The sequence below is a fragment of the Capsicum annuum genome, chromosome 3 (genome assembly GCF_002878395.1).
Source record: "Capsicum annuum cultivar UCD-10X-F1 chromosome 3, UCD10Xv1.1, whole genome shotgun sequence".
In the NCBI taxonomy this organism is placed as follows: Eukaryota; Viridiplantae; Streptophyta; class Magnoliopsida; order Solanales; family Solanaceae; genus Capsicum; species Capsicum annuum.
In genome coordinates this window covers 135478228-135499578 of record NC_061113.1, presented here as the reverse complement: position 1 = coordinate 135499578, position 21351 = coordinate 135478228, and the positions used below count along the sequence as shown (strand labels likewise).

The window sequence follows — 21351 nt, the reverse complement described above, 5'->3', positions numbered from 1 at the left end:
ATAAATTTTCATTCTTCAAGAGGGTCCTGAGCATAAAAATAAATTTCCATTCTTCAGGAGGGTCCTGAACATAAAATAAATTCCCATTCTTCAGGAGGGTCCTGTCCGAGATCCAGCATCGGATATTGTAACCATGCTTCTTGCATTGAGAGAAGTGTGAAATCGCATCCTTTATATGAAAACAATTATTTCATCTCTGTTTCAAACAAAGAAAAATTGTAAGTTTTAAAACATGTTGTGGTTGGTTTGTGGCATTTGGCTTTTGAAGTGGTGGCGCTCGCACTTGCCATGCTCAACTCTTTTCCAATCTATGATAATATTCATTAAATTGTCATACTTCTGACTCAGAATTCTGACTACTAAGATCCTCAACTCAAATCATATTTCTGTTGTATGATGCTTCTGAGTTTAGTTTCTAATACATCCCTTAGATTTTCACGAGTTTAAAATGGTCAAATCACAATCATCTTGAGTACCTTACTTTTACTTTGAAACGTTATCTCTGTGCATCGATCCTTTGTCTTGCTTTGTACCCTTAAAGGAGTTGGTAGCAAGTTTGGAGTCCTTTCTCACTCGACCTGACGTAAATTTGACTCAAAAGACAACAAAAGTTTTTTGTTTGATGACAAGGACACAAAAAAATCAAAAATTAAAATAAAACAAAAAGAAAAAGACAATAGGCATCTCTTTTTCAAAACAAAGAGAAAACTTATCTCAATGTGGAAACTGATTCTGATGATTATGACATGCATTTTGAATCAAACAACCAGATCTACCCACACCAATCATTACAACTTTTGTCCACTTATTGAGCTTGAAATTAAGTCAATCTTGAACTTGTTCCTTCTTGATAACAACCTTTCTTCAGCTAATGGCAGCTCAATGGATTTTTGCCAATGAGACTATCTCCTTTTCATTTCTATCTCAGCTCACAATCGTCTTATAGTGCCTGAAAGGGTTTTCACTAATAAGACTCTCTCATTTTTATTTTTCATTATTTTTTTTTAAATAAACACCTAAAATATGAAATATCATGCACTCATAACATGTTTAGCCTCGATATTCTCAAAGATTGATTCGAAGGTCTTTCATTGGTTGTAACTTGGCTTTCGGATAGGGTTAGAAAGAAAGGTCGACATGAGGCTCAAAATTTACACAATATTGGGTAAAACATTCAACTTTTGGAATCGATTCTTTTAAGAAAATAAACTTTTACCCCAGTTTTCTTTCATTCTGGGTAATTTGAATTTTCTTTTGGTTAGACCGAACCCCGAAGTAGCGCTGCCTACGTATCTTGTCATAGCAAGAATCAGGTCAAACTTAGTTCTTGCAACACCATTCTTTTGCTTGATTTTGAATTTTTTATTGATTTCTTCTTCTTCTTCTTTTTTTTTTTTCAACTTTTTTTTTTCATTTTTCTGACTTTAATTTGATTCCAAAAGAGGGGTACGAAGAAAAATTAAAGCTCAAAGGGGTAAGCAAAGGTTGATATATTATTCGTATAGTAGAACAAAATGCCTTCATTATTTCAATCTTTAAAAATGTAAGTACAAACATACATAACATAATTGTACATGAATATCATACATAATATCTTTTAACTGCATCAGCATTGATCGGTATTCCTTCCATTTTTCCTTCTACATCAGTCAGATATAACGCGCCATTAGGTAATACTTTCTTCACCATGAATGGTCTATGTCAATTAGGAGAAAATTTGCCTTTGGCTTCAATCTGATGGGGTAGGATGTGTCTTAGTACTAACTGACCAACTTCAAAATATCTGTGAGACACCTTTTTGTTATATGCTCGTGTTATTCTCTTCTGATACAGTTGTCCATGACATACCGATGTTAATATTTTCTCAACAATCAAGCATAATTGCTCCAAATAAGCCTTGACCCATTGGTCATCACCAATTTCAGCTTCCACAACTACTCGAAGAGATGAACTCTCAATCTCTGCAGGTATAATTGCTTCAGTTCCATATACTAACATGTAAAGAGTTGCACCAATTGAAGTCCGAACTGTAGTACGATAACCTAACAAAGCAAAAGGTAACTTTTTATGCCATTGTCGGGAACCCTGCACCATCTTGCGAAGTATTCTCTTTAAGTTCTTATTAGCAGCTTCTACAACTCCATTCTCCTTTGGATGATAAGGAGTTGAATTTCGATGCATAATCTTAAATTGCTGGTACACTTCTTACATCAGATGGCTATTGAGATTCGCAGCATTATCTGTGACTATTATCTTTGGAATGCCGGACTGATAAATGATGTTGGAGTGAATAAAATCAACCATCGCTTTCTTGGTTACTGACTTAAAATTCATTTCTTCTACCCACTTCGTGAAATAATCAATAGCTACCAAGATGAACCTATGTCCATTCGAAGCTTTTGGTTCAATTGGTCCAATCACATCAATTCCCCAAGCCACAAAAGGCCATGGAGCAGTCATTATATGTAACTCAGATGGAGGGGAATGTATCAAGTCTCCATGTACCTGGCATTCATGACATTTATGAACGAAATTGATAGAATCTCGCTTCATGGTGAGCCAATAATAACCTTCTCGGAGTATTTTCTTTGACAAAACATACCCACTCATGTGTGATCCACAAATTTCAGAATGTACTTCAGTCATGATTCTTGAAGCTTCTTTAACATCTACACACCTCAGAAGTCCCAAATCAGGAGTCCTCTTATACAAGATTCCTCCACTTAGGAAAAATCCACTTGACAAACGTCGAATGGTTCTCTTTTGATTACCATCGGCATGTATAGGATATTTTTTAGTCTGAATATATTCTTTGATATCATGGAACCACGGCTTCCCATCAAGTTCTTTCACAACCACATTGCAATATGCATGTTGATCATGAATCTGTATATGCAAAGGGTCAATATAAGTTTTGTTGGGATGTTGAAGCATCAAAGATAAGGTTGCTAACACATCAGCAATCTTATTATGAGCTTTGGGAATGCGTTTGAACTTCACTGATACAAATTGTTGACAAGATCTTGCAAAAACCCTCTATATGGTAGGAGTTTCGAATCACGAGTGTCCCAATCTCCTTGGATTTGGTGAACTAATAAATCTAAATCTCCTAATACCAAAAGTTCTTGCCATCTTTTGGGTACTCCGTCATGTTGGGACTTCACCCCCGACTCCCTGTTCCCATAGATGTCTAAGTAATTACTAAGTAAAAGATTTGTAAAGATTGTTGAAAATAGTCTTAAATTTTAGAAAATAGTTTCTAAAGCTTCTATAAAAACTTTAGAAAATCTCTACCAGTTATGTCATGTACTAGCTCAACGAACGTCTGCCTCTTGGTTTTGACTTTATCTGACAGAGGATTTCCAAACCTCATCATCATTGTTAGAGGGTTCTTCAAATAGTTTTGTCATATCTAGAAATTGAGTCTACCTAGACTTTGTCACAACTGGTGGCTTCAAAAGCTTGGTTTTAACCTCTGGTGCTGGGGAATTTGAAATATATTCCAGTATTTGGTGGAAATTTTGAGGCCTCCCTCAAAATTTTTGCCCCAGTTTAGAGTAGTCTGAGATGATATCATCTCGAGTAGATCTGAAGTCTTTATTGATCTTCATTCTCTTTGTTGGATGTTGATCTTCTCTTGTGAATTTTTGAGATTCCTTCTTGAAAATTCTGCCCCAGTTTCCATTTTCTGGGGTTATATGACCGAGCCGTTGGGGCATCTACGTATCCCGTTGAAGTAGGAATTAGGTCAAACATAGTTCAAGACTACGCTAGGGATATATAGAAAAGTCTAATGGGTTGATCGAAGCCGACATAGGCCACTTACGTATCTCATTCTTGAGAATTCAAGTCATCACGTAGTTCATACATAAAGGGAAGGGAAAAGTCTAAGGGGTTGACCGAAGCTGACATAGGCCGCCTACGTATCCCTTTCTCGTGAATTCAGGTCAAATATAGTTCGTACATAAAAAGAAGGGACAAATTATCCTAAGGGGTTGACCGAAGCTGACATAGGCCGCCTACGTATCCCTTTCTTGGGAATTTAGGTCAAACGTAGTTCATACATAAACTCATAATGGCCCTAAAAATACTCTTATCCATCTTACTAGGATATAAATAATTACTTCTATGGATGACATGACGTTTGCATTGCATTTTTCTTGATAGAACAAAGGATCAAATGTCCAATGGAGTCATCGCCTTCCTAGTTAACCTCCTCGGTTTTCTCTAGAGTAGGCTTCTTTGATTCTCAAACTCTTTGACTCTTCTGTTGACTGTTCTATGGCTTTTATTATTTTGCTTCTTGACATGACATGATAATGGCAGGTTTTAAGTTACTGTTATACGACGGGCGATGAGTCATGAGTGGAGTGGAGGTCCAATGTAACAATGTTTTCTCCAATTAATCTTCCATGATCCCGTTTTTCTTGGAAAATATTTCCCTCATATTTTCCCTTATTGTATCCCCGAGACTATCACTTACAGGGTTGAAAAATGATTGGTAGAGTCCAGTTTTACTACTAGTCATTTTCTTTTTATATAACAAAGCTATAGTCAAGAAAGGGATCTCTTATTCATTTTGATCTGGTGAAGTAGGGTCATTTTGTGCCAACACAGAGTAGTTTCTATTACCTGCAAAGTAAAACAACTTAAACTCTGACGTGTTAGATTATGTTAGTAATAAGTAAAGTAAGATGATAAGGTAGGAAGTAAACACATAGAGTTGTTTCTTATCTCATGCGAATTGATCCATGAAGTAATGATGACTCGAGGATTTCAATGAACAGGATTTTGCTCAATGATATCGATAGGTGGAATTTCTTAGGAAGGTTCAACTCTTCTTCGTCCTTCAAGAAAGTGGAGAACAACAGAGCTTTTGGAGATAGGGCTGAGCTGAAAGGCTGCCTATATATCTCACGGAAGAGAAATCAGGCCCTACATAGTTTGAACTATAATGACATTTTCTGATTCTAAAGTTAACTTTCCTAAAATGGTAGCGATCATTTTGGAAGTTCTAAGAATGACTACGGACTTTTCTGAGAAACTTGGGAGACTTGGAGTACTTTTGGTTGGAATTTTGTATAGTAGGGTATATTTCTGCCTAGAGATGCTCTGTGGAAAATGTTATTGGATCCACTCGCCTTTGATTCGAATCAACATAACACGTATAAGTACAGAAATAGTTATATTACAAAAGCATATTATAATAAACGTCATCCTAATTGGGTGACCCTTTTTTAGCCAAGGGTTTAGGCTTAACGAATTTTGAAGAAAATATACGTCTTTTTAAAGACAATCCATTATCCCCAAAACCCTTCATAGGTATACAAAAATGACACAAAGGCCTACAAAAATTGCACAAAAGGGGTACAATCTTAAGGGAAAGGGAAAATAACATGAGAAAAAGAATAATATCCCGCGCAGGGGATAGAAAATACTAGTTCCTCAATGCTCTTCTATCGGCCTTCGCCCTCTTAGATTTGTCATTAGCAACACACGTTGATGATCAAGCGAATTTCGTATAGCTGTTCCTTAGATGCAACCGCCCAAATCGATCGATTTCTTTCTTGACTTGCTTCGATTCTTCTTACAAAAGTAAGCAAATCAAGCTTATTCCCGACCCCCAAAGGATAATGGATTGAATTATACAGGCATATATTTTTTTCAACACATAAATATGGATCATCTATAATTGACTCGGGGTCAATAGACGCAGGGTAGGTTTTCTAATGGGCCTAATACCCCGCTTGAGTATTGGGTCGTCATAGGCTCATGTCTAAAATAGGGTTTTGGTTTCATTCTATCCTAGGTGTCTAGAGTGGGTTTCAACACTGGTTATCAAGAGGACAACTTGAGTTTGAAAATACGAACAGCCATCAGAAGACTCACGTACTAATAAACCGTTCGTATTTCCAATATATTTTTGGAATTGAACAGGGGTCGGGACATCCACGAAACCCCAAAACAGTTTAAATAATGCAGGAATATGTCATGAGATGCGATAGTTAAGCTTTACAGAATGAAACACATAAACAGTTAATCAAAATAAGAAATCAAACATTTGATTAGAACCTAGTTACAAATCCCCAGCAGAGTCACCATTTCTGTTTTGCGAAAATTTTGACTTTTGAAGAGAGTCGCCACTTAATTTTGAAAAGGAATTAAGAAACCTTTAGAGAGTTACTTAAAAAGATTCAAAATAGAAAAATCATTTAAGTTTTGAAGATTCTGAGTAAGCGGTTCCTATTAACGTTTTAGGAAGGTGTTAGGCACCTAAAACGTTTGCTAACTTGCGGTTATCCGGACTGTTTGAAAATCGTCTTTGATTAACCTTGAAAAAAGTTGATTTTTGAAAAGAAAGCGATTTTAGAAATATTTTGGTGTTTATGCAAAACCGATTTTTTAGCGACTTGACTAAGGATTTAACTCGGATCGCAAAGAAGCATGTAAACAAGCATAAAAAAAGGGGAAAGGGAGAAAGGAAGTGATTTAGACCATTGGTCCCAAATCAATGAGACCTGTCCTGGTCTAATTGGGCTTTCGACCCATTTCAACTGTCCTAATCTAATTTTTGAGCCTTTGGCTCGAATTTTACTCCACCTGTATTAAATTTACAACTTTGGCTTTGAGGCCCGAATGAATAAATAAATAAGTAACTAACTAAATAAATAAAATTATAAATAAATAAATAACAACAACAACGGATAAACAAAATAGTAAGACTTTCAAGCCTCCTTCGCCGCTTCAAAGATGGGACTTTCACCCCATTTTCTTCTTTTCGACTCCTTGTTTTTGGTATGTCATGAGATCGATGTTGGTACTTTTTCTAGGAGTTGATTCGATGAGAAAAATGCAATCAGGAGTTCATGGTGAACTCAGACATAACACATTCACATGCATCCAAAAATAAAGGAGAAAAGGATTAAGACTCTGCGTTGGACTGTTTGAACTTAGTATAATTAATCATATATCATAATAAGCCGCAAATAACAATCAGAAAGCTTAAATTCATGTTCAAGGTGGTCCTATTGGTTAACAGAATACATGAGAGAATTCATTCATTATCATATTCGGTAAAAACAATGAGAAAGGGTTTTGGGGTTCAAATTTTAAGAATGCTCTGTCTATCTTTTAGAGATATCATCAACGATCATCGAAGTTACAAATAGACAGATAGAATAAAGGTTAATCTTAAAATGCGGGGTTGTACGTAAAGCATACAATACTCAAATCTAAGTTATAGCATACTGAATCCATCATAATTGTCCAATCAAGTAATACATAATTTTTCAGATTAACTCAAACGCAAGCGATAATTCTAATAGTCGCATCGAGTTTTACGTTCGCACGGGTCCATTAAGCTATGAAGAAACTTTACCTCAGCCAAAGCCTACTTCCTTTCATGTTGTAGAAGACCCCAACCAGAAAAGAAAAACAAGGAAAGCTGGAATGAACATAGAGGCAAGAACAACAAGACCCTCCAAAGGAAAACAAATAGAGGAAAGGAAGGAGGTAGCACAATCTAAAAAAAAACCATAGCCACTGAACAGAACCTTTAAACCTATCCGAGTAACAAGGAACAATCTCTATGATAATGTAAAGTCATTCAATTAGGCTAATAACCTCGAACAGATCCTCCTTTCCTTGTCTGATAGTGCAAGGATATAAGCCAAAGCTTATTAGAGATTCCTGGGATTATTATTATGGGTCTATGGCAAACTTCCAGGTCTCTTCAAAATCGTCGAATTAAAAAGACCTTGCGAGTTGCGTTAAATAAATAAAAAGAATGCATAAAACAGACAGAAGAGAACTCAAGAATAAAAACAAACCCCCGAAATTCCCCTTTTTACTCTGAAGAAAATTTTAGACTTTTGAAAGTCGCGATAGTGAAAAGAAGCCTCCAAAATTTCCCATATTTAGAACAACAAGCCTAAAAGTTGGAAATGATTATCCTTCAAATACGGTCTTACAAAACCTCAAGGGTTTTAGACCCTCCTCGAGAGAAAATATATACACAGCAATGCTTTGGACATGAAGGACATCCACGTGACCAAATCCATTCTTATGTACAGTATTCTTCAATGAAACCATAACATTCTCCACGAATTTTAAACCAACAAGAATACTGGCTTAGAATAAACCCACGACAGAAAAGAAAAATTCAAAATTCCACTAAAAAGGAACACAACTAATAGTCTAGAAAAGGGAGCCAATGGGATACAATATCCTTTATCCTCCTCCTTATCTCGATGGACTCAAACGAAATGGTTGTCGAGGGATCTTAGGATTTTCGGGCAACCTTTCATTATTGGACACATGCTTGGTCATTCTCTTTGACATTTGAAATTCAGATGAACTCACAAAGTGGTCCTGCCAATGATATTACTAACTAAACAGGAACTAACAATTCAAACAAAGACAACACTCGGCTAGCCGGTGAAGTGAAAAATCAAAATAGGAATCTCGATGGAAATCAATGAATCAAACTCACAAGCAATACCAATGCAAAATAACAGATTGGAAACTGATTAGCAAATTTTGAAATCATATAACAGGTTATGAAATCGAGATAGGCAAATAAGACTCAGACCAAAAGCTTTAACGACTAATCCGACAGTTTTACATCAAACATAATCACATGACAGACATTATCTTCAGCAAGCATGTCCTATGGTCTTACAAGACCTATACAGTAGCTAATCCTAGCATACCACATCAAAAATGAAACACTAAACGACTACAGAATGGGGAGATAAAGAAGTAATTGAAAGATAAATAAAATGGGATATTACCTTTTTCGGAGCAGCAAATTGAGATGATGAACTAGCTATGGAGAATCACGAACACCAGAACACTCCTTCACCGTCAATTTAAAACTCGAATTTAATCAATGAACTTTCAAAACAAGAACAAGATCTCTGCTAAAGACCTGATTTTTCTTCAAAAATTCTTTCTTTCTTTCGTTTTTTTTCTTTTTTGAACCAAAATTTCCTTTATTGAATTTCCTCCCCCTAGAATTCCTAACCTTCAGAATTTTCCAACCCAATTTTTGAACCCCAGGATTTCCCATTTTTCTTTTTCTCTGCTCTCAAGAGAGCTATTTATAGAGGATCCGAGAGTGGCTCCATTGGAGCTCAACTGATCAGTAAATATTGAGAATAAAGAGGTATATTCAGAATTTTCCATGGAGATATTTTCGAAATTTGAACTCAAGACAAGGTTTTACACCAACAACTCATACGGATTTTGGAGCTTTCCTCGGATAAGTCCAAATGGGTGGATCAATCAGAATTGGAGAAAATGGAATATTACCTCAAACTAATGAAAACCAGCCGCATACGTACGAAATCGTACCAATAATCCCCAAATATATGGAATTTGAATGTTGGAGAAAACACCTATCCTTGTTTCTAGAAGATTCGAGGGTTTTATTGTACGGGATCGCATGAAACGCCTGAAGAAGTTGAAAATGGAATGGGCCTGGGTCGGGTTTCGCCATTTGAGAACTGGTTTGGGTTGATTTGGTTGGGGATTTTCGCTGATTCGAGGGTTGGATCGGAGTTGACGGGATCGGGTACGATTGATGTTGTATGCTGTTACTCACACGTATTGTTGCTGATGTCGTTTTGAGAAGGAAGAGAAGTTGATAAAGGGTATTGGGCCGGGTTAGTGTTTAGAAAGTAGGTCGGTGGGTTACTGAATGTTGTTGGGCCGACTTGGTTTATTGCAAAATTAGCCAATTTTATTTAGGTTTTGGCCAAATTGAAATCAATTGGTCAATTGCATCGCAATTGTGGCCACTTGATTTTGATTATGGCCAAACCTAATAGATTGACTAAATTAAATCAAAATTCGAAGTGAATTAATACCTCATTTAACCCCGAGCTTCTTGATTTAATAAAATCAAACACATATTTATTTAGATAAACTATTTTTAAGAATAAGAATATATTTAAATCAAGACTTTAATTATTATAATTATTTTCAAAGATTATCCTTAATTAAAATTCGATATTGATGAGGATGTTCATTTAAATGACATCATTTATTCAATCTCGTACATGTAAATACAAAAATATATAATTATCACTTAAATAACAAATTTAGACCAAATACATATTTAAAAATGCATTTATTTGGAAAAAATAATTGTTGTGATTTTATTTGAAAATCGAAGAAACTCGAGATTTAACATAGTTGTGGAGGGCAAAAATTAGGTGTCAACACCCATGATATGAAATGAAGCCTTCTAGAATATGGAAGCTTACCACTTTAATCCAATCGAGCTGATCCCAAATCTGATCACTAAGCAGAAGGAATAGAATGGCCGGTTTTTTCATCACGTGGGGATACAACCGCTCGAAGATGGGTTAGCGGGTAAATGCTAGCAAGTACTCAAAATAAGGATAAAATAATGCCAACATTTAAAACCAAGTAAAGCAATCATATGCATTCATAACCATACATACATACATATATATATATATAGCCATGTTGGGAAAGGGAACTAGGTTTAGTATGCCATTAAAACCATTAACTTGGGTATGTGTAGGTTAATCATCCTAGAACCACCCACGGGATTTATGGGACCTGTGTAACCCCCTGAATGGGCCCCAATACGTATAGCCGATTGGAGATACCATATGAGTAGGGGATTCTCGAGTTCCATTTACTCTCCATGATACATATGTACAATTGTACTTAGGGGATTACCATGTACCCCTTAAGTATCATATATGATCTTCATGACTAATCCTCATGTCAGCAAACACGAGTTTCCAGTGTCTGTCCATTGGACTCATACCTTCACGGTTAGCTATCATACCTTGCCATTATTTCCCAACTAAAACCATTACCATATTACCAAACCACCATTCCATTTATTATTAACCATGGCTATAAGTAGTGGTATCATCATACCAACTATAGCTTGCAAGCAATGTCCCTAGCCAACCTTATAAAAGGGATTCTGATGTACCTATAGATTACATTATTGAATTGACTTGGATAATTCCTATGTACCCTACAAATAGTTCGTTATTAAGTTTGCTTAAGGGATTCCCTTATACCCTAAGCTTTAAATTAGACCAATCATAACCACCAATACCCCACCATTTAACCATTTCAAACCGTTTATAATGTTTAGGGTTCCATTACCAAATTATTCTATGTAATAGTTCAATGAAAGTCCAATAATTTAACCAAAAACATTCTCATAGGAATTTTATCTAACAAGTTGGGGGCATAGTGTTTCCAAGGACAAACCAAGTACCAATTAACCATTCCCATGCAACCAAATGTCCAAACCACCATTAAAATATATAAATTCATAATTAAAACATAGGAAACCATATCCAAGAATTTATAACCAAAACCCCCAAACATATATTTGAAAACCCAAAACCATACAATATTTATGTCATGAAATCAATTCATAAAACATTCTTTTAGTTAGAACTAACAATGAGGGAGGAGTTACATGCGTTAAATTAAGAAGAAGATTAGAAGAAATCACCCCTATGAGACTCAATTGACCACCTTGAGGAAACCCTAGCTTTTACTTAACCCAAGATCCTTGAGAGTTCTTGAGAGAGTTTAGAGAGTTTGATTGATTGGAAATAGGTTAATAAAGCCCCAAAAAGATATTTTAAGTCTTGGGTTCCCAAGGAGTTATAAGGGGAAATATCTAGAATACCCCAACTTAAATTGTAAAAATTTACCGCAAAATGGTACCACCACCACCCACCACTCATATCCCAAGAATAATCTCAACCCCCTACACTGACCAACCTATGACTCCTAAGCTCCACTTTTACCCAATCATAGATTGATACCCATACATCGTACCCTAGGCAGAATAGAATCACCTAGGTTAAGATATAGGATACCATACGAGTTGCATCATATGACTCACACCCCATAATACGACCCTTGTAGAGAAGTCGTACCATGGACAGTAGCTAACCAAACTATACTGATCAACATATGAGTAATGATCCCTAAACCATATCCCAATATAAGACTAATATGCCTAGTCGTATGATGTCTAAAGAGTTCAAAACTCGAGAAATTTATAAGGACCAAAACCTAGGGTGTTTCTGTTATCAAGAGGGTCAGAATAAGAATTTATCTAAGTGACCCAAGGTAAATAGATCTATGTATCCCATCCTATTAAATCATCCATGCCATCTTCTACTTTGATACCAACTAAGGGTTATTCTTAGGCACAGGGTGTTATGAGATAAGGTGCTTCTTACTTTTTTACCAAAAAGACTTATCTTGAGAGGTGATGTGTGAGCTAATGCTAATATATTTGAGGCTTTTAACTAAGAATAATTGCAAAGTTTTAAGAAATTTTTGTTTTTTTTGATTACTTTATGTTTGATTTTGCAGTAGAAGCTAAGATGCTAGAGAACCAACAAGAATGGAAGCAAATGAGCTAAAATCTGAAGTAAATAAAGGCGAAGTATGGCTGACGACATTTGTGATAAGTCGTCAGCCTTGTGATAAGCTATCATCTTCATCGTTAGCAGTAGACAGAGAATTGGCCTAAGTTGAAATCTATGATGATATTTTGAGATAGGACGTCAAGGAGCTGATAAGTTATCAAGATTGCCATCAGCCTAAGGCAGAACATGAGAGCTGAGGAAAAGACTTGATGACATTTGTGATAGGTCATCAAGGAGCTGATAGGGCATCACCGTTTATCGTCAGCATTAGGTAGCGAGTACCAAAAGTATTAAGGAAGCTGACTACATTTGTGATAAGTCATCAGCCTCCTAATAGGCTATCACAAATGGTGTTACCAAATCCGAGGAATTTTTGAATTTTATTATTTTATTTCCATAATTAGGGTGAACTATTTAAAGCCTTGTTTAGGGTTTTCTTAAGAGTTCCAGACCTTGAGTTTTGAGACACGATACTTTGATATTTTCTCTCTCTAACTTCTTAGATTGAAAAAGCAATTACTTTGAAGAGAATTTAATCATTATTTGGGGATTTCTTTTGTGATTTAATCGGAGAATCTCTAGTTTCTATTCATCTTGTGGTTAGTTTATCTTTCAAAGCATGAATTCATCTAGTTTCTCTGATTATTATGTCATGAACGGCTAAATTTCTTTAACCTGAATTATGGGATCTAGGTTTAGGTCTTGATAAGGTGCTGAGTGTTCAGGATTCTAAAGGTAGTAGGACTTCTTGATTATTATTTTGTTTTACTTATTGTCTGTTGGTTGCAAATGATAGATAACACCTTCTTTGATTTTCTTGAGAAAGAAATCTAATATAGTGGGAAGTGAATTATCAACAAGGACTTGGAAACACTAAACTCCCATTTAATAATCAGCGCTGTAACAAGGTTGGTTAACCTGAGGTAAAATCTGGGCAGTGAATAGAAATTCCCTAAGTTCGAGAGGATTAGGTAATTAAATGCTTAAGTATGTTGAAAGACATTTACGCATAACATCGATAAAGATAACTTGTTGTCCATTCTACTGTGAGAATCTTGAACCACTAGTAGCATATGCCAAGTACCAAAATCCCTAGTGAACATAATTCTATTTTTTTTCATATACTCTTGATTACTAACTGAAACTAAGGTGACCAAAAATTATTTGCTAATCTTCAAAACCCCCATTTTATATTTTCGTGCTAGTTGTTTGAATTCAATTTGTAGTTATACTTTCAAATTAGTTTAATCGCCACTCACATTGTTCCCTGTGGATTCGACCCTGACTTCAAAAGTTGGGTAAATATATTGACGACGATCGCCTTGCACTAAATTGACGTGCAAGTTGAGCGTTATCAAAAATGTCGTTGTTGTCGGGGAATAATTTGGCGTATTAAGTTAGTTTAGAATTTTAGTTTACTTTCTTGAATTCAAACTTGTAAATATTTGTTTCATTTATTTATTTATTTTTTTATTTTTATTTTTCTCATACCTTTCTTGAGATGTCAGCCTGGATTGATGGATTTTTGAGTGATGACGATTGTTGTGGCGATTTTTGTTATTATTGTGGGGGACCATATTTTGAGGCTTGCTATCCAGATTTACCTAGAAGTGCATGGATGGGACCTTCACAATATGATGGGGATACTGTCCTACTTCCTGTAACTTGATGTTTGGCTTCTGGTCAAAGTGATCATACTAAAGATATGTGTGCTGTCACGATTCAAGAGAACAAATTGATAAAACAAATCTTAGAGAATCAAGAATAGCTATGGGCAAATCTAAAAGAGTTACCACTCCCACCATGTTTGCAGTGGCTAAAAGAAGAAGAATATGAGGGGGACATTAGCCAATTTGAGGAGAAAACTCAAGAATCACAACCACTCAATTGTCATCTTAATCTTAAGACTGACATTGAGAAGGTGAATAAAAGTTAGTGTGTAGTAGATAGTGAAAATTTTGAAGTATAATTAGTTGGGCCTCACTCAAAGTATTTTTCCACATTATGATTAGATGATATCTTGTTTGTGGAATCATCTAAAATAGTGGAAGAGTGTGAACATGAGGAAAAATAATCCCATATTCTTTATTTTACACTTGATAAGCAACATAAAAACACACCTCACTTTAAGGTCGAGTGGTTTACCATGCTCAATCCATTACTCGACTTCTTAATTTTTATACTACCCCCTATGATTGAGACAAAAATATGGACTCTAAGTTGGGGGTGAAATTCAAATAGTCTAAGTGGAGGGATAAAGTATGAAGCACTTTTAAGGTATCTTGATGAATTCTAAGTAGTCAAGATAACCTAGTCGTGCCGCGACACTAAATGAGGCATTTCTTGGGAGGCAACCCAAGATATTTTGTTGTTTGTATTCGTATTATGTGATTGACATTAGATCTTTGCACCCATGGTACCACAGGTATGTATCTGACTCTCTTATTTTGGTTTGACGCATTGGGGACAATGTATGATTATAAGTTGTGGGTGGGATTACTTGTGGGTGTTGATGTCCTCTTGGAGTTTTTGTTGCTGTGCCTCTTTTCCCCAGAGTCTTGTTCCTAGTAGAGCTCGTATTGCGATTTGTTGTAAAATATTGTAGTTGACTAAGAGAAATACAAGTACCTTAGGCAGTTAACATGTTTTTGCTGATTTTTGAACACCTCTCCAAAGGTCTGTTTTATAACTGTGTGATATGTATTTATGTGTGACCATTGTGCAACTTGTTATGGAATTAGTACTAGTGACATGATAACCATTGCTTAATTGCATGAACTGAATGGGTAGTAGCTTGTGATCTACCTTTGTGCTGTGTGTGTGTGAAATACTACCTAGTTTCCTCTGTATATGAAGCCAAAACTTACCCGATTAGTCTTACCTAAGTTGAAGGATAGGGGTTAGGAAAGGATCATAGGCTATTTTAATATTAGCTCACTTTAGCCTAAATGACCTTCCCTATGTGTATCTTATCCCTTGATCCCTATTTTAAGCTTAATTAGCCTATTTGTTTGTATGACACCTGTCACCTTCTCATTTACATCATAATGAACCTATTTTGGTACTGGTCCTCCTTGGACATTGTGCACCTTGACTTTGAAAAATGGCCTAAGTTGAGGGTGGCTATCATAGGGGTGCGTGATATAGAATGAGTTCGATGAAAGGTAGCATAAAAGAAAAAAATAAAAAGCTGGGTGCAGAGGAAAAGACCAAGAAAAAGAAAAATTGTGAAAAAGAATAAGTAATTGAGAAAAGACTACACCTTTCCTAAATAATTGTGGTCAAGAAAAGAGAAGAGAGAAAAAGTCTAATCAGTAAAACCCCAAAAAGCTAGTGTAGTGTAAAGGAGGCTTAGTCACTTTAAATACCATCGAGTATCATACCAGCCCCTAGCCTACATTACAAGCCTAAGAGAAGTGCTATAGTGATCTCAGCTGACCTATCTGAAGATCTGGGTAATGAAAATAAGGGCAAGCCTATGGTACTTGGAATACACTGATTGGAACTTTGTTCTGAGAGTGAGTGTTTTGATTGTCCCCATAGTTACATATATAATTCCTGATATGAGATGAGGGGGATTGCTTTTCTTTGAGGTCACACTGGTTACATTGCTAGTTACTAATTTGTTCGGGTAGTGTAAAACTGGTCTATGCATAGTTGTTATAGCTGAATTGATGCTATATATTGATTCCTGTGTGCTGCATTGGTGTTCTTCATTGTACTTAAATTGACTGATGTTGGAGATGGTGAAAGTGTTTTGAGATGATATGGATGATTGACTACCAATTATGCTTTGTATTCTCTTAGTTGTGCCGAGTTACTTGAGGACAAACAATTGTTTTAAGTTGAGGGTGTTGAGATGTGAGCTAATGCTAACACATTTGAGGCTTTTAACTAAGAATAATTGCAAAGTCTTAAGCAACTTTTGTCATTTTTGATTGCTTTATGTTTGATTTTGCAGTAGAAGCTAAGATGCTAGAGAACCAACAAGAATGGAGGTGAATGAGCTGAAATCTGATGTAAATAAAGGCGAAGTATGGCTGATGATATTTGTGATAAGTTGTCAGCCCTGTGATAAGCTATCAGCTTCATCATCAGCAGTAGACAGAGAATTGGCCTAAGTTGAAAACTGTGACGACATTTTATTATAAGACGTCAAGGAGCTGATAAGTCATCAAGATTACCGTCAGCCTAAGGCAGAACATGAGAGTTGAGGAAAAGCCTAGACGCCATTTGTGATAGGTCGTCAAGGAGCTGATAGGGCATCACCATTTATTGTTAGCGTTAGGCAGCGAGTACCAAAAGTATAAAGAAAGTTGACGACATTTGTAATAAGTCATCAGCCTCCTAATAGGCTATCACAAATGGCGTCACCTAATCCGAGGAATTTCTGAATTTTATTATTTTATTTCTAGAATTAGGGTGAACTATTTAAATCCTGGTTTTCTTAAGAGTTCCAAGCCTTGAGTTTTGAGACACGATACTTTGATATTTTCTCTCTCTAACTTCTTGGCTTGAAAAAACAATTACTTTGAAGAGAATTTAATCATTATTTTGGGATTTCCTTTGTGATTTAATTGGAGAATCTCTAGTTTCTATTCATCTTGTGGTAAGTTTTTCTTGTAAAGCATGAATTCATCTAGTTGCTTCGATTTTTATGTCATAAGAGGCTAAATTCCTTAAACTTGAATTATGGGATCTAGGGTTAGGTCATGATAAGTTGCTGAGTGTTCAGGATTCGAACAGTGGTAGGACTTCTTGATAATTCTGATGTTTTAATTATTTTCTGTTGGTTGCAAACGATAGATAACACCTGCTTTGATTTGCTTGAGAAAGAAATAAAATATAGTGGGAAGTGAATTATCAACAGGGACTTAGAAACACTAAACTTTCGTTTAATAATCAGCGCTGTAACAAGGTTGGTTAACCTGAGGTAAAATCTGGGCAGTGAATATAAATTCCTTAAGTTCAAAAGGATTAGGTAATTAAATGCTTAAGTAGGTCTAGAGACATTTAAGCATAGCTTCGATAAAGATAACTTGTCGTCCTACCTACCATGAGAATCTTGAACCACTAGTAGCATCTGTCAAGTACCAAAATCCCTAGTGAACATAATTCAATTTTTTTCCACAAACTCTTCATTACAAACTGAAACTAAGGTGACTACAAATTATTTGCCAATCTCCAAAACCCTCATTTTATCTTTTTGTGCCAGTTGTTTGAATTTAACTTGTAGCTATAGTTTCAAATTAGTTTAATCCCCACTTACATTATTTCCTATGGATTCGACCCTGACTTCAAAAGTTGGGTAACTATATTTACGAAGACTGACTTGCAGTAAATTGACATGTAAGTTGAGCGTTATTAAGAGGGGATGTTTCTTTTCTAGGAGGCTGATCACTTTAAGAGGGAGTGTCTTGTGAGGAAGAAGAATGCCTAGGCACAATAGTAGACTTGAGCCATTGTCCAGCAGGTAGAGAAGAAGGTGGTGGTAAGGGACACCTACAGAGTAGATGGGGAAATCGGATCGATGTTGGAGTTGTTGGGAAAATGGTGGCACAAGGAGAGTGGAACAATCAGGGAGGGCTTTAGCTTAGGTTGATGATCGGGCTCACTGTTATGCATTTTTGGGAAAGACTAGTGCTGAGGCTTCAGATGCAGTGATCACATGTACTATTTATGTATATGACCATATGACTTTTCTTTTAATTAATTCGAGGTTTACATATTCTTATGTGTCTGTCTAATTTGTAGCGTCTGTATTGTAATTCACTTGATTGTCCTATTTATGCGTCTACTCTAGTTGGAGAGTCTGTGATAGACTAGAGGAGGAGGGAGTTTATAAGGCCAACCCAGTGAGCATTATATCATTTGTTCAGGATAAAAGGTTAGTGGGGAAGGGGTGTTTAGAATTTTTAGATCATCTTCGAGATGTAGACGCGGGGTCAACTCTTATTGAGTCTATTCCAGTGGTTTTTAAATTTTAGGATGTGTTTTCTTCAGACCTACGGGTTATGCCTTCAGACAAGGATATTGATTTCTGCATAGATCTAGATTTGGGCACTTGACCAATATCTATTCCACCTTATCGAATGGCTCCAGCGGAATTGAGGGAACTCAAAACTCAACTACAGGAGCTACTTGATAGGGGTTAGATTTTTCACAGTGCTCTATCTTGGGGTATCTAGTCTTAATTGTTATGAAGTAGGATGGTATTTTGGGGATGCATATTGATTACATGCAGTTGAATAAGGTTATCATCTGGACCAAATATCCCTTGCCACGCATATATAATTTGTTTGACCAGTTTTTCAAAAATTGATATGAGGTTGGGTTATCATCATTTGTAAGTTAGAATCGAGGATATACCCAAGATAACTTTTTGATCTGGGTATGTCCATTACAAGTTTCTAGTGATATCTTTTAAGTTGACAAATGCAGTGCAACCTTCATGAATTTAATGAATGGGACCTTTAAGTCATTCTTGGATTCATTTGCTATTGTGTTTATTGATGATATTATTGTCTACTCCAAGGGTAAAGAGGAGCATGCATTTCATGACCTGAACCAGGGCCTGGCCGCGACGGGATCTTAAGTCTCACATGGACCGGAGACCACCCCTACTGCACCTAACCAAACAACATGATATCCTTGCTATCGGATGAATTCAAAACGTATAACAAGATAAATTTAAAGAATAAAACATACTTCTATGATCCATAACTAACAACCAACAAAACAACTGACCAACACCACCCAAGTCCATAATAATCCAAACAAAGCCTTCTAAATAAAGAACCAAAACAAGTCTTGGTCGGGACACGTGCTTGACTCTGACAGATGACTGAGAATGCAAATGATAATGTTAATGATAATGAAAGTAACTAGCAACTCAAATCTAAGAATGAGAGTTGGTAAAATGACTAAGCCTTCCTGTTAATGGAAGCTCACCACGTTACCACAACACAACGAACCAACAAACTGGGACGATTGACCTAATAATCCGTTGGAAAAGTAGAAATAGCTTAGGTTCCTGCATCATGTGGGCATACAACGTCTGAAGACGGATAGTAGGGTGAACACTCTCATATAACTCAGGGATAAGGATAGCATAATGCCATGATCAACATTTCAAAATAATTCAAAACCAATACACAGAATCAAATTCATATACGCATATATATATATATATATCCCATGCCGAGATTAGGAATAAGGATTAACATGCGCTTTTAAACTTTAGCTTGGGTTATATAGCTCAACCGTCATAATATACAAGGTACGCACGGGCTATATGGGCCCATCTCTTCCCCAGCTGGTAGGGCCCCAGTGCATGTGGCCGCACGAACCAGAGGATGACACGAGCTACCAAATGATGTAATATAAGGTGGGGGACTCAAACCTACCAATCATATAATAATGGTAATAAAGGGGACTCACACCTCCTGGTCATATAGACCCTCGCGTCGACAATCTCGATTTTCAATGTGTGTCCCTCGAGACCACCACTTTCACAACTTAGCTACACAACTCTCATTAAAGACCAATTTGAAATATTTATCATACATTCTCATTCATTGAACCATATTTCACATTAAAGCATACATTGTTGGTATCATCATACCAACTACACTTGCAGGGTAACAACAATATGCCAAACAATTACATTATATGGGGAATTCATAACCCCTCCTTGGTTTAAATATACCATATCTTGTGAAAACACAAAACCCACAAGGTTCAATTCAAAATCATTATGCAGTAGTTCAAGAATAGTTCAATTCTCACATTTCTCATAATTAAAACCAATTTCACAATGTGGGGTTGGGGTCATAACCATTTCAAAAGTCACTAGTTTGGGGAAAATCAGAATTTCCTAGTTCATTCACCATACCCATGCACCCATAAGTTCAAAACCACCTTTAAAGCATAAATAATCATACGTAGACCTTGGGAAAACAATGTTCAACAACAAGCATTCAAAACCCTCAACCCCTATTTCAAAACCAAAATCAATATCTCTTGAACAATACTTTAAAACATATGCTTTTAAAAAATTAACAATGAAGGAAGAGTAACGTTCCTGAAATACCAAGTTTCACGGAAAGAATTCAACCCTTGAGCCCTTGGATTACCTACTTCTTGGAAACCCTAAGTATGGCCGCTTGAAAGAATTTAAGAGAGCCTAGAAGTGTTTGAGCACGTTAAGGTTGAAATATAACCCCCTTAAGTGCTTTATGAATATAGGGTTTTAATTGGGCAAGAAGGGAATTTCCCAAAGTGCCCTCAATTTAAAAGTTCAAATTTAGTCGTCAGTGACTACAGGTCACTATGCGAGCCGTAAGGATTTATTACGACTCATTATTAAGAGTCATAGTCAAGACAGAACCACCAAGGCCCCATACTAGTCTAGCTATGATTTGTACCACTGACTCGTAACAACCCTTAATGACTCGTAACCACTTCTCGTACTCAAGACAGCAACAATTGGGGATGACACACTGGATACCCTACGTTTTTGTCATAATGACTCATCAAGAGTCTTTACAACTCGTGGAATCAAGTCGTAATAAAGATAGTGCCTTTGTCCAAACTTATCGGACACTATACGACTTGGTCCTTACGACCCGTAAGAAGTCTTGATGACTAGTTGAGAGATACTCGTACTCAAAGAAGAATACTGCGCCACTTGTTATGATTAAGTCATGTCCAAGTCCCTGCGACCCGTCATCACTCCCTAAGACTCGCCATTAGAGTCATAGTCAGGAAAATGTGGATAAAATTTTAGAAATTTTCAAGGATAAAAAACCTGAGGCGTTACATACTCCCTCCTTAGGATCATTCATCCTCGAATGACAGGACATGACATTTATTAGCATGATTTAAGTCAACATACCATTAC

At 36.3% G+C, this 21351-nt stretch overlaps 1 protein-coding gene across 1 annotated transcript; it reads right to left on the bottom strand.

The window, feature by feature from the left end:
• Positions 1-1701: 1701 nt before the first annotated feature.
• Positions 1702-2181, bottom strand: LOC107865284. Its single transcript, XM_016711584.1, has one exon. The coding sequence runs from the start codon at positions 2179-2181 to the stop codon at positions 1702-1704; it is 480 nt and encodes a 159-aa protein (XP_016567070.1).
• Positions 2182-21351: the final 19170 nt, after the last annotated feature.

What these genes read in the sequence shown, in the direction of transcription:
- LOC107865284 (XM_016711584.1), bottom strand. Translation starts at nt 2,181, where the DNA reads ATGCATCGAAATTCAACTCCTTATCATCCAAAGGAGAATGGAGTTGTA.